The sequence below is a fragment of the Scleropages formosus genome, chromosome 4 (genome assembly GCF_900964775.1).
Source record: "Scleropages formosus chromosome 4, fSclFor1.1, whole genome shotgun sequence".
Classification (NCBI taxonomy): domain Eukaryota; kingdom Metazoa; phylum Chordata; class Actinopteri; order Osteoglossiformes; family Osteoglossidae; genus Scleropages; species Scleropages formosus.
This window is the reverse complement of record NC_041809.1, coordinates 5,205,333-5,219,290: the sequence shown is the minus strand read 5'-3', so window position 1 is coordinate 5,219,290 and position 13,958 is coordinate 5,205,333. Positions and strand designations below refer to the sequence as shown.

The following is a 13,958-nucleotide window of genomic DNA, read 5'->3' as shown; positions in this document are numbered from 1 at the left end:
TGTCATTACATGTATAAAACTGGGTTTCTATAACTAACTGCTATTAGCTTATATAAAAGTATTGCATTAAGTATAATACTTAAGTATACATTTGATGGTGCAACTTGTAATGTAAAAGTTCCTTATTTTGGAATGTTGCATATCCAATTTTGGGGACAATGGAAATTTTCTTCCTGTGGTGGTGTTTAGGTACAACCAGCTGCTGAAGCAGAAAGCTCAGCTGGAGGAGCTTGAGACAGTGTTGAAGAAGGAACAGGAGAAGATGGTCTCAGAGAGCAAGAGCCACGAGGCTACAGCAGCTCAATACCACAAGCTGAAGGATGAGAATGACAGGTCAATATCAAGAAGGACTGGGACCCTTTCAGTGTAGCCACCTACTTGTGGTTGGGCTGTGTTGGTTGATGTAGAGCTCTAGGACATATCCCCTGAAGAGATTTAAAAAAAAAATCATTGCATAGGGATTTATTTCCTGTTTAGTAAAATCATTAAAATATAGCCCTGCTTTAATTCCTCTTTCACTTTCTTTCTAATGGTTTCCAATTAAATTGAATCAAATAATAGTAACATTTTATGTGTAAATTAACTGAATTTTCCCTGTTGTTATGACATGGGTTTACAGACATGATCAGGATGTGTCACTAATGTGTGTTATATGTCCAGGCTAAACCAGAAATACCTCCAGCTACTGAAGGACAATGAGGGACTGCAGGCAGACCACAAGAACCTGAAGAGCCAGCTGAACAGTTCCAAGCTGGAGCAGACCCGTCTTGAAGCTGATTTCTCCAAACTAAAAGAACAGTACCAACAGCTGGATATAACATCCACCAAGCTGACCAACCAGTGTGAGGTACAGGGCTGTTCTCTTGCCCATCTGGCTGGTTTAATAGAGAGCATTCTCCACATCCAAACAACTCTGGAATGTCCCCTTTTCATATCAACATGATGGCATTTGTCCAGACTTTTGTCCTGTGTTTTTAGTGATGATAAATCAATTGTTAGTTTATTTGTGTCTGTATTGTGTAATAGAACTGTCATGTTCATGGATTTGGGATTTATCACAGGAACCCCAAGATTTTAGCAATTAAAACTGAAAAAATTTTAAAGATGTAAGCTTTAAGTGTCTTGGAATGGAAGGGGAAAAAATGAATATGTTGTACATCAGTTGATTGTTTTCCGTTAGCTCTCATGCAGTTGTGTGTCAGTGATAAAGGTGTATTGTGTTTATGCAGCTGCTCAGCCAGTTAAAGGGGAACCTTGAAGAGGAAAATAGACACCTGTTGGACCAGATCCAGACTCTAATGCTGCAGAACCGGACCCTGCTAGAGCAGACCATGGAGAGCAAGGACCTCTTCCATGTGGAACAGAGGCAGTATATGTACGTCTCTGTCCATGTCAACCACAACCTTTTTCTTGATTAGATTTTAAACCAAAGCAGCCTCATTTGTACAGAGGAATATTCTGAATAAATGCAACCTGTACAACCTAACCTAATGTGTCCATAAAACACCCAGAAGGTGCTGAACTATATGTAAAACTATATGCTGTATAAGGTATAGAAAATCCCCATCCAGATTTAATTTTTTCCATGCTCTATTTACAGAACAGCTTTTTTTTTTTTTTGCCATGAACACATGTCATCCACTTTTTTTTTTTTTTTAAATATCAAACTGACTTCCATTATACTTCCAGAGACAAGCTGAACGAGCTAAGAAGGCAGAAGGAGAAGCTGGAAGAGAAGATCATGGATCAGTACAAATTTTATGACCCCTCACCACCAAGGAGGTAGGTCTGAGTGCCTCATATGCATATTTTATGTTTGTGTATGCTTGTCATTACCTTAACCCTGTACTGAAGCAGTGTTCATGCAGAGAGACATTGTTACACAGTGACTAGATACTTTTGTGCACTTATTTAGGGTGCTATGGACCACACTGGTTTTGCAAACTGTTGCAATATTTTTGTTGGTTTCAGCTATCCAAAGCTTGTGATGTTTACATCTATTATTCTAGTACCATGTTATGGTACCTCATGTAATTTAGAGCAGGCTTGCTGAATGTTGCGCTCAGCCAACCAGTAACAGTTAACTTCTGCTCATTCATTCAGAACCCTGATAAGCAGGTATTGTTCCCCTCTACATGTTAATTATCTGAAATCTTTGTCACAATTACTAAGCTATACATTATACAACTATTACAAATGACCAAAGTTTAAATCATTTGTACGTTTTCTTAAATGTACTTCAGTGGGGCCAGATTTTTATCAGAACATCAGGATTTTGAAAACTACAACATGAGATTTCATTAGCTGCTGGTGAACATTTTGAACAAATTAGGAGGGCATCACCTCAGTGCTGTTGGATAGATTGTGTAACAGATTGAGGCAGGATTGTTAACCTGAACAGTCGGGGAAAAGCAACCCAAACTTTGGAATTTGGTTGCTGTAATTCATTCACTGAATTTGGGTTCAAATTTCTGATTTATTTGACAATCTGTGCTGCATGTTCACCCAAAGAGATCTGCCTTTGATAAATAACACAAACCTGCTTCCTGGTAGCTTTGTTATCCATGTATGCAGGAGGTCCTGCGTGTGACTTGAATCCACCACTATTGGCATTCTTCAGTTGAATGGGTTGGCTAGAGGGGGACATGTGCAGAGACATGAAACATTCTGCTGAGCTTGGTTCTCTTTTGGCTGCCCAGGAGAGGCAACTGGATCACACTGAAGATGAAAAAACTGATTAAGCCCAAAAGCCGAGATCGAATCCGTTCTCTGACACTGACACCTACACGCTCCGAATCCAATGAGGGCTTTCCGGGCCTGCCACCTGCCGACAGTCAGGACAGCTCCTCCATGGGTTCCCTGGATGATTCCCTGTCCCACAAGAGGAGCAGCAGTGAGTATGCCAGCCTCTTCCCCAGTCAAGGCAGGCAACACAATAGGGCAGGAAGAGTACAACCCCCAGCCTTCTAACATCACTGGTCAGACAGTCTTAAAGAAGACTATAAAAGTACTTAAATCTGGTTCACGACTTCCTGGTGTATAATTGTTTTACTTCTGTACTTTCAGTCCTAATACTTTCTGTGCTTTTTTTTTTTTCTTTCTGTCTGAAAGGGAAGAGAGGTCAGAACATCCATTTGCAGTGTCCTTCAAATGGTATGCCAAATGGGGTCGCAGGAGCGGGCGGCCCTGGCATGTAGAGGAGCCGCAGGGCTCACCCGTTGCTGTTTTGCGTGGGGTTTGGGGTGGTGAGGTATCGGTCCGGGGCTTTAGAAAAAGTTGTGGTTCATCGTCCACAGTGTCAGTGTCTATCAGTATTAAAAGGTGCAATGCACTTCTTGTAGGTGTAGAATCGAGTTAAAGTAGACACTGGGAGTCTTCTAGTTTCCCTAACCTACTTGTGTACCAACTGGTCTTCGCCACTGCAGTTTCAGACTCTCCCACCTGAGGAAAAAATACATCCCCCCAACCTTATTTCCCTAATTGGCTCAATTCCCTTTTGGTCCTGTTTTTGGCTCTGTTTTTTTGCCCTGCAGTCGTCATACAGAGATGGAGATTTTTTTTTTTTTTTTTTTTAAATCATGGCAGTTAGGATCAAATTAGGAATTTTCTTCCAAAATAATTTCATTCACTGTTTAATATGCTGTGAGATCAAGTGAATGAAGTAAAATATGGTTTTTGCCTTGAAAGTGACGTCTTCAACTACATTTATAGCATCTGTGATTTTATATCTAAGCTTATATTATCTAGCCAGCCAATGTGCTATAGGTTAACTGTTGAATTGGTCAGAATAACTGACCACTTCCTTATCAGACACACTTTGTTACTTAGTTGAAAAAATATGTATTAACCCTCTGCAGCAGTTAGCAATTCCCTTGTCCAAACCTGAGCCCCTGTTCCCTGTGGAGTCCTATCCCCTGCGCTACGGTGCACTTTTCCTGGGCCCATGTTTCTGCCCTGCTGGCCAATTGCACCATTTAATAAATGTCACAATGTACATTGTGTGTCTTGTGTTTTGTGTCCCGTCTGCTTCAGGACTGGTAGCCCACTATCCCGCCTTTAGCACACCTTATCATAGGCATTCCACGTGTGTTTGTGTGTGCTTGGGCGTGCGTTCCTATGTGTGCATGGTAGTAGAGAGTGCAAGTGATTGCTTGCGTATGGGATTGCACAGGGCAACACGTGTTTGTATGAGAGGCCAATCACGTGAGCAAGAGTGTACACTGAAGCATGTTGAGGTGTCCTGTCCCAAACACTTCACCGATGCTGCTGGACAACCTGTTGGGGAACATCCCCCACCCCTCCTGTCCCTACCGGTTCTCTGCATTAACGTCCATCTGTTCTCTCCCTCCCTCCCTCCTCTCTTTATCTCCATCTTCCCGGTTTGTCTGTTCTCACCACCTGCTATGATGCTAAAGTGACCGCACTGAAAAGGTTGCCCTTTATGAGGAACAGACTGAAGGAAAAGGATAAAGTCAAGGCCATCTATCGCCGTTCCATGTGTAAGAACTCTGACAGTCAAGCTATATTCTCTTTAGCTGCACCTGCCTCCTGTTTTCCTAATTTCACATTTTCTTCTTTTTAGTTTATGTGCAAACTTTTTTTTTTTTTTTTTTTTTTTTTTTTTCCCCCCCCCCTCTCGACCCTTGTCTTTCATCATTTGAAGGCACGACGTCAGCTTGGTGGATAGTGCACTATGCAAATGTTTGGCATTGCTGCTGCAGAAGCTTTTGGGCGCAACTTATAAATAACTTGTATACCCACAATTCACCCCTAAAAAAAGGGCTTGCTTGTCATTTGACAAGTACTGATTTGGGTTGTTCGGTTTCAGCAAATTTTATTTGGGTGGTTCTAACTGAGGTGAAGAAAAAAAATTGTACTTCTACAGAATCTGTCATGAAGGTGCACCCTTTAACGGTGCCTAAAGGCTATCGAAAGAAATTGGTTGAATATTGCACAGTACCTTTAGTCATGTAAATATGTTTGTTGTGAGTTTCAGATCTTTTAGTGGTAATTATAGTCCTTGCCTTTGCGCTGTCACGTCCAGCTCAAACATTAGTTATAGTGAAGAACGCCATCCCCTTCTCTTATCCCTGGATGTGACGATGTGAGTCCCTGGATGTGTGTAGCCTGCACTGTTCGTCACCCAACCACGTGGCCACCTGCGGCACAAGCTAAGCGATCCCCTTTTTGCCCTTTCTCTGCCCGCTGCCCTTCACCTGTCTCTCACTGTGCCTCACCTTGGACTTGCTATGGGCATGGCTTGGTGACACTGACACACCAGATATATATCATATTTGGGCTGAAATGGAGCCCACAAAGACCCTTTTTCTTTTACCTTGCATCCGTCTCTTTCTTTATCTCTGTCTCTCTCTGTGTGGTGCTATATAAAATCCTGTCTCCCTCTCTTCTGTCTCTGTCTTACTTTCTCAATCTCTTTCTCTCTTGCTTACCTTTTCTGTTCTCAACCTTAAGCCACATTTCAGCTCAGCACATGCCATGATAACATGGACACCATCATCTGACTGTGGACTCCATAGTCTCCAACTATGGCATCTTAGTCACCAGCTGACCACTGACAGGAAAGGAAGTGCAGTCTAGCGTGCTGTTCCCTGGAAGTGCAGCCCCATCCTGTGTCCGTTGGGCCTCTGGGCACCTTTTCCAGGAACCAGCAGGGCTAGAGGGCAAAGCATAGGCCACAGGGCTTTAGGCCACCAGACCACCGTGACTCATATCTTCTCATGTCCATCCCAGCCATGAACGACCTGTTGCAGTCCATGGCCCTGGCGGGGGGTCCGTGGGCTGGTAGCTCTGAGAACCTGGATGAGCCTGAGGAGGCAGCCAACAGACAGCGCCTGAAGGAGCTGGGATCCATGGCCTACTCCACCACGGCCATCAACTACGCCACTCTCAACCTCCCCTCTGGCCACAGGTCCAAGCAAAGGCTTAAAGCCAAAGGTAGAGCCAGACGAAAATACATATACCTTCCAGCCCTGCCTCACCCCACCCCACCCCACTCCATGCTCATTTCTTAACTGAACTACTCAGGAAAAAATGTGCCAGAAAATTTTTGCGCTATCCAGGATAAAATTTACTAATTTCGATTCACACTCATCCTGAAAAGAAACAACATGGGCTTAAACGCATGTTCTTCGACTTGTGCAACCCAAAATGAAATGGGATTAAATTGTGTGTGTGTGTGTGTGTGTGTGTGTGTGTGTGTATAATATAATATAATATAATATAAAAACAGCTCAGACATATACCAGCTCACAAAATGTCAAAAGGGAGGTGTTACAGCTGAGTGTACATGTGTACCAGCTGTTCCTTGCAGTGCTACCTACTGCAGTACAGAAACTCTTAGGGCTGTCTGTTTGAGTTGTGGTATCTAAGAATGAGTGCTCTGACAATAACAATCTGTGATAAAACCCTCGGTCCTCTGTGCCCACCTTGTTGAACAAGGCGGAGTAAATGAGAAGAAAATCCAGAGAGTCGTATGTCAGTGTTCAAGAAGTCTGTCACCACCGGCCTGAAATTCCTGTTTGGCATCCTGGTAGTTTTGTTTGCTTTGCCTGCCTGTTGTATGCTGAGACATGGCTGACATGAGATTCCCTTGCCTGGCCCCATTATTTTTAGTGTAAATCTTCTGGCTTTGTCATGTTTTTATTTTGTTTCTTAGACAATGCCTCCTGTGAGGATGTTGCACCAGCATCCTCAGATGATACCAATGGACCCAGAAGCCAAGGTAAACCATAGAGTGCTCTGGGGGGAATGGTCTCTCCTGTATGTATGGAGCAGGGTAAACGTCCTCTACATCCCCTCCATGTCATAGTGACATTAGTGTGCATTTCGTCTTTCTTTAACTGGTATTCCCTGCCATCTGCTGGGTGCTGTACTGAAACCCTTTAGAGCAAGTGTGCCTTTTTTTTTTTTTTTTTTTTAAAAAACCCACACAGATCAATTCCAGTTAATTTCACATCACAGAGTGCATCTCTACACAGGGCTTATAACTTGCCAGGCTGTCTGCCTGGGGTTCTGTAACCCGCAGGGCTGTCTGTGTTCAATTGACCAGGGCTGCAGGACTTAAGCAGTGGTGAGGTGCTCTCCCCTTCGACTCCTGCTTCCTCTGCAATGTGCAAAGTACCCTGTAAAATTTGTTGTAAGTGACCTGTTCATATGCACCTCTGTCCCCACCTCCAGTACCAGTGCATCCTGCATCCACAACCTCAACTTTTGTGCCTTCTGCCTTTACTCTACTAACCTTGACCATGCTTGACTGTCTTCCCCCTACACTTCCCAGCCACTTTTTCCCACCCTATATTCCCCGGCTTCCAACCACTGGTATCCACTTTCTCCAAGCTACCTCAGTGCAGTACTCCCCCTGGGAAGGCCCTTGGTTCCTATAAGACACCTTGTTTCCTAGGTTGAGGTTTTTCACTGCTCGTGGTGCTACTATTCTCTAGCTAGCCCATGCCATTGCTGCAAGCATCCCCCATCCCCATGTTGGTCTTCATGCAGTTTGCCCTTGCTCTTATGTCCATCCAGCTTCCAGACCCACCAGTAAAAGTAACAAGATCACAAATAGAAATAGCAATAGCAACTCCCACTGCTCCCTGCTCAAGGTCGGAGGTACGGCCTGGTTCTCCGTTTTCAGTCTTCAGGCATCTTCTACTTAATGCCTACTTATGTCTTGCTTATCGCTTCACTTTATGGGTCATTTTACTGACATTGTAGCTTACAAATATTAAATGGAGTGTCTTAAGAACAGATTCATTGCATGAAAATGTACAACTGTGAAGTTTACTTTTACAGTTATTTGCTGTAATAGGAAAGTTCTGTTGTATAAGCTTTTTGTTGAATTTTTTCCATACTCATTGATTGTCTTTCAGACATGGTGTTTTTTCTAATTTTAACCAGTAAGGATCAGGCATTAAGTTTTAGACTGAATCTTTTCAGAACTGTAGATATGCGTGAAATTATTATTCATGCTGAAAATTAAAATTTGGGTGGTTATGAATGTTTGCAGAATATTTTTACAAAATCTAATCTTTCTCGTGATATCATTACTGTAGTCATATTAAGGTTCATGACATCACTATGCTAAATCCTGTCCACTGTGACCATAAGAGCAATAGAGGTGGCAAGGCTACAAATCTTAAGACAGATGGTTTTCAATCACCCCTGCTGCCACAAGGGCCTGCTGCCCTCAGAGGCCTGCAGAGAGTGGGGTGGGACTCATCTGTCCTCCACTCACTGCCTTTGTCGTGCTCAGATGTCATATTAGCCAGAAAACTAGCTTTGCAGAGTAGGCTCTTTGTTTTGACCAAATGCATCTTTGGCCTTTCTTGATATGTGTTTTGTTTCTCTCAAAGGGCAACCTCACCTGTCGAACAGCTTTTTTTTTTTTTTTTTTTTAATTTTTTTTAAGCAGTGTGTGTTGTTACTGGGCCAAGGATGTTTATGAATTCGCCGAGATGGGAATTGATGATGTGCTTATTCCTTTGTCAGCGGACACCTATATCCAGGGCAGTTATCAGTAGCCCCCAAAAGCAAAACTCTTTGAGGTACTGTTCAGATAAGCAAGGTGCATGGAACTCTAATTGGGCAGCACTGATTCACTTTTAGGCCTGGGCTCTAAGTTATCTTTCATATAGGATTTCAGGGTGGAGAAAGTGGAATGTTTTTTTTTTTTTTTTTGTGTATTTGAATGCAAAGAAGCAGAAAAAACTTTTGAGTTTTATACATTCCTTGCTTTGCACTGACTGGTTGCAGGAATGTTTCAATTTCATGCTGAGGAAATTTTGACAGCAGACTAGCATGTTAATATTGTTAACATTAATATTGAATATTGTTAACATTTTGCTCACTTTTCGTCCCTGAAGGACCCACATGTGAGAAGTTAGCAAGAAACTGAACTAATTCTAACATGGAATGCAGTTGATAGACTGCCATTTGTGAAATACACTGTTGTCTTGCACTACAACCCCGGCGAATAATTGATGCCAGAAAATCATTGCTGTAAAGTTGCCCCACCATGGCAGCTGTTTGAATTGTTGCATGCTGGATAAAGTGACAGTGTGTGTGTTTGCTATGTGTCTGACCCTTGCCTCCTTCTCCCCTGGCAGCAGGTGCAATGAATGGCAACCACAGCCGCCCACAGAGTGAGAGCAGCGGTGAATTCAGCTTGAGTCTAGACAACGAGGGCTGGTCCAGTGGCAGCAGTCCTGTTCAACAGCCCTTGTCCCAACGCTCATCACGCCAGAGCCCCCTGCCCTTTCGCAAGAGTCTGGAGCCCCCGTCAGCACAGGCTAGGAAGAAGGCTGCCTCACCAGGAAGCGAGGTCATGTCCCTACAGCAGTTCCTGGAAGAAAGCGGCAGCCCAGCCGAGGTGATCCACCCAACTGTCATCGACACTGTGTCCACTAGTGGATATCAGATTTACGCTGTATTTATTCATACCTTGTATATATCTTGTGTACTTGTCTGAACTCATTTTTAAATCTCCTTTCTGAATTCATAGTCCGTATGATATTGCTTTCTTGTTTGTAATCAACAGCCATATGAACAAGTGTTCACTATTTGTGTGACTCCACCTCCCAGGGCAACAGTCAGGAGAATGTCACCACAGAGCCATCTCAACCGCCTGCAGAGTTGATGGAACCTGCACGACGTGACCGTGGGGAGGGGGGCACTAGGGGAATCCTGCGTTCAGCCAGTGGCAGGACTGTACCAACGGACTCCAGTGCTGACAGCCGGACGCTGAAGTCTGGCCATGGTTCAATAGGGCGTCCCAACCTTCGCAAGGCAGAGAGTACACGGGTGAAGGGTTCTGCTCAGGTGCGACCTACCCTGAGTGTCCAGAGCAAGGCCAACTCCGTGTCTGATCGCTTGGATGCCTCAGCCTCCACCTTGCCCCGTGCCAGCAGCGTCATCTCCACTGCTGAGGGTTCTAGCCGCCGCACAAGCATCCATGACTTCATGTCCAAGGATACACGGATGCCTGTCTCTGTGGACCCCTCCCCCTCGAAGGCCAGGGCCCGCAGCCAGGCCATGCCCAGTGAGTACCCTTCGTGTACTGATCCCCAGGCACTACCCCACTGCACGCCCTCCCAGGCTCCGTACGGTCCTTCGGCATTGCCCAAATCCACCAGCCTGCCCCTAGCTGGCAGCGACCCCCAGAAACAGGGGCCGGCACTGTCCAGCCTGGAATCATTCCTGGGCTCCACATTCACTGTGGACTCAGTCTTTATGGACACGATCTTCAGCGAGCCAGTGTTCAACAGCACTGGTAAGAGCCAGACATTTCTCTCCCTCAACACCTCCCTGGTCAGTAACATCAGCGGTGTTCCTGTGAAGCCAGCCCCCTGGCCTGGTAAAACAGAACATGAGACCCAGCAGAACATGGGCTTAAGCCCCAGTCCACCTGTCCAAAGGGCTAATGACCACAGTGTCATTGCCACTGGCCCAGAGACAGCTGACCCACAGGCTCCCACCCTGACCTCTGAGGACAGCCAGTCCTTGTGGTATGAGTATGGCTGTGTGTAAATCCAGCCTTGGAGCAGTGGAGCATCACCACAGTGCATTCATATTCATTCATAACATCACACTAACATTTCCAAATGGAGTGCCCTGAGAAAAATAAGGTGCAGAGTAAACAGGCTGTTTCATCTCACCTAGTTTTTTAATTATTTTATTTTAAACGGTCTCAAAGGTGTATTGAACAAGGCACCTGTGTGCTCTCCTAGCCTTACAGTGACTGTTTTGTGTTGGGTGAATGCAGTAAAGGCATTGCATTACTGGGTTGGTGTCTGTCAGGTGACTGACCGTGAATGCTGCCCCTGTGGTTTGTCTTCTCTGTGGGTGTCTGAAAGCTTCAATGTGTTCAGTTAGGGCTTTAACTGGTTCCTAGTATTACCCTTTTACCCCTCCTGCAACTTATTATACTGTATTTCCTCATGCATGTATGGTTAGTCATTAAGAGCTAATCGGTCTTTGATCATGATTTTTCTTAAGGTTTGCTTTATTTATCATTAAATGCTTCTTGTTTTGTCATTCTTTCAAGGAAATAGTTGTGAACAGAACATTGATAATGTTTAATTAAACTTAGCCTTTGCGTTAGCTGAAGTCCGGTGAACAATGGCTGGGCAGCTAAAGAGCAATAAAACCGTAATCTTGTCAATATAATTAGTGACTTTGGAAAGAGGAACTCATAACAGGCATCTGATGTGTGGGTTCATGGCACCGTGAATTCATGTAAAACCTTACCTTCAAAACGGTTGCCTTATTCTTGATTGCTGTGATTACTCTGTAAACAATTACTGATCAATCCATGTATTAATCATGCTGATGTAGAGAAGGCTCTGCCAAGACAATGAACTTGACCTAATTCTAATGCCCTTCACAGTAGAATCCATTGATTCAAAATGTGTATTTAGAAGGGAAATCTGGAACAGATGAGGTGTTTGTGTTTCTGCTAATAGTGGTGGATGATGGCATGAGTTTTAAAGTGAAGTAACGAGGCTTATCGAGTAAGCTACATGTTCCAGCCCCCTGGCTGTCTTCTATTAATTACATTGCTTCTTATATATGTAGCATAGTTAGTGACATGAAGCCTTCAGTTTGTTTCCCTGAACCAACATTTTTGTAATTTATATAATTAAAACATTTTTTTTTTTCTTTATTTTATGTAATTTCATGGGATGGGGAATTTTGTGGAATGTGGTTCCTGGTGTTGGAACTGCATGAAGTCTTTGTTTTTTTCTTTTTTTTTTCTGGGAACGATGGGGGTTTGCTCATGTACTCTCACAGGATATTTGCATGTTTTGTCAACTGCTAGACTACCATTTCCATGTGTGAATGTCAAGATTCCATTCTGATTCATGTGATTACTGTGTGCACCAAGTGTAAAGATCACTTGTGTGTCCTGTTTACTCTGCTCACTTTCAGTCAAGACACAGTCCTCATGCTTTTTTCAACTGAGGGGATATAATCAGCAGGCTGTTCTGTTATCCATAAAAGAGTTACACTTCCTAGTGACAAAATGTGATTATACAGAGTATTTCCATCATGGGGCCTGCTAGAGGCAGGTTGCAGAACCTTTTATAAAAGTGTGTAAATACTTGCATCTAAATTTTACCATCATATATGGAAAAAGATCCTAGAAACTAAAGTTTTGTGTACTGACCCCTGGTGACAGTTTGGGTACATATAAGCAATATGGCGAAATACATCTGATACAGTGAGTTCAAAATATGGCATTCAGTGAAAGAGGACTTTTTAAAATTTGTTTTATGACAGTATCACAAAGGTGTTATGGTCACACAAATTATGTTGGTAAATAATGGAAATGCCTTTATTCTGCAGATGTGGAGGGTTTTCAAGAGCGCAGAAAGGCAAAAAGCAGGAGCGGGGAGCGGCAGAGCTCCTGAGTATAGCTGCCTGCCACTCGCCCCCAGCGTGGTGGGCTAAAGTGGTGAGTTTCTCTTGATAAAGGAAGGGTGTGTCCATCTGTGGAATGGACCATGGTGCTGGTGGTTAATTCACTAACCTTGCCCCAAAATGGAAGTGGTCTCCCCATGTAGGGTTGCAGTGGAGTGATTGGCATGTAGCCCACTGGGATGCTGGGAGCTTACCTACACACTCCATATTCCATTGCAGTGGCAGTGTGCTCAAACACACCCTTTTCTCTTGCTCTCCCTTTCCTGACATTTGGTGATTTGATTCCCTCCCCCAAAACATCACTTGTCCACGGTGTTCGGGAGTGTTGTGGGTTTTATAAACAAGATACCAGAACAGCAGCACTGCATGGCCTCATTGACCAATGGCTTCAAATCCCTGCTCTCTCCCCCTCTCACTTGAGCCTCATCTCTTAGTGCATGTTACTTCATCACTGTAAAGTTGTATTTGCATCTTCTCAAGTTATTTCTGCTTCTAACTTACTGTCTCCTGTCTCCTCTGAACTCTGTCCTGTCTGCTGCCTACTCAGAGGGAAAATTGTCCACCAAGCTGTCAGTTTCAAGCCTGTAAAATCTTGTCTACTGAGATGGTCCTCAATGGAGAGACAAAAGTGTGTAAATCTTTTTAAAATGACTTAAGAACCCTTCAACAGCAGAAACCATAGACCACCTATCTTTCCTTGAATCAAGGAGAAAAAAAGGACTCCCAGAAATATATTGTGGCAATTCCTTTTTGTAAGACTGTATGGTAAATTGATCTACTAGCTGGTTTCAACATATACTGCTCACGCACATACACTCGATGGACCATTGCTCTGTGCCAATCTTGTGTCTTGGGAGAAGCAGGGACCTTTTCCACAGAATTTGAAGACATGGGTGTTTTCCCTGAGTGATGTACAAATTGCCAAACTTTCTTCAGCTTCCCATCTATTTGCTCTGTGTCTGATCTGATAAGCATGTAGATGTTACACCTTACAGCTGTGCAACAACTGATTTCTTGATTCAAGCATCTGCAAAGACTTTATAAAAAAAAAAAAAAAAGCATGTGGACACCAAAAAAACGAGGTCAAGCACCTTCTGCATGGAGCCATATAATCAAGATGTGCCCTGTTGCCTCCCAGCATTATGAACATTGCTTCAAAGTCTGCTTTCCCCTCTGACATACCAAAAGAACACTGCAGGAAGACAACGCATCTACTTTTATCATTTCTTTTTTTCTGCTACAAAGGTTTCCACTTGCTGAACTGATGAGAGCTGTATCAAGGACTTGTGGAAAGAGACTGTTTGGGGGTCAGGGTATTCTGGCCAAAGTTGTGCTGTCAATGACTGAAGTTTGTTCCTTTTCCACTTGTACTTTTACATAAATGCATTTGTGAACAATCAATGAGAGTTGCATCTTGTTTTGTTTGTGCCACCTTGTCTCTCGGCATCAGGCCCCAGAGGAGAAAGAGGCAGCTTCGTGGACTGGGGTACAAAGGGCTCTGTGGTCCTTCAGCAGTACTCCCA

At 43.8% G+C, this 13,958-nt stretch overlaps 1 protein-coding gene across 8 annotated transcripts in view; it reads left to right on the top strand.

Moving 5' to 3' along the window:
- Window positions 1–13,836, top strand: part of ccdc88ab (coiled-coil domain containing 88Ab) — a 57,495-nt gene extending 43,659 nt beyond the window's left edge. Inside the window, exons 21-33 of one of the 8 annotated variants that reach the window (XM_018749503.2) lie at window positions 190–333; window positions 661–847; window positions 1,230–1,375; window positions 1,690–1,782; window positions 2,700–2,893; window positions 3,112–3,153; window positions 4,416–4,499; window positions 5,752–5,955; window positions 6,677–6,742; window positions 9,123–9,385; window positions 9,598–10,054; window positions 12,361–12,469; window positions 12,983–13,836. In XM_018749503.2, the coding sequence (XP_018605019.2) occupies window positions 190–333; window positions 661–847; window positions 1,230–1,375; window positions 1,690–1,782; window positions 2,700–2,893; window positions 3,112–3,153; window positions 4,416–4,499; window positions 5,752–5,955; window positions 6,677–6,742; window positions 9,123–9,385; window positions 9,598–10,054; window positions 12,361–12,425 (1,945 nt within the window). In that variant the 3' untranslated portion in view covers window positions 12,426–12,469; window positions 12,983–13,836. Of the gene's footprint in view, window positions 1–189; window positions 334–660; window positions 848–1,229; window positions 1,376–1,689; window positions 1,783–2,699; window positions 2,894–3,111; window positions 3,154–4,415; window positions 4,500–5,751; window positions 5,956–6,676; window positions 6,743–9,122; window positions 9,386–9,597 lie in introns of all 8 variants that reach the window. The other 7 variants (XM_018749504.2, XM_018749502.2, XM_018749506.2 and 4 more) reach the window with 7 other exon arrangements.
- The last annotated feature ends 122 nt before the right edge of the window (window positions 13,837–13,958 follow it).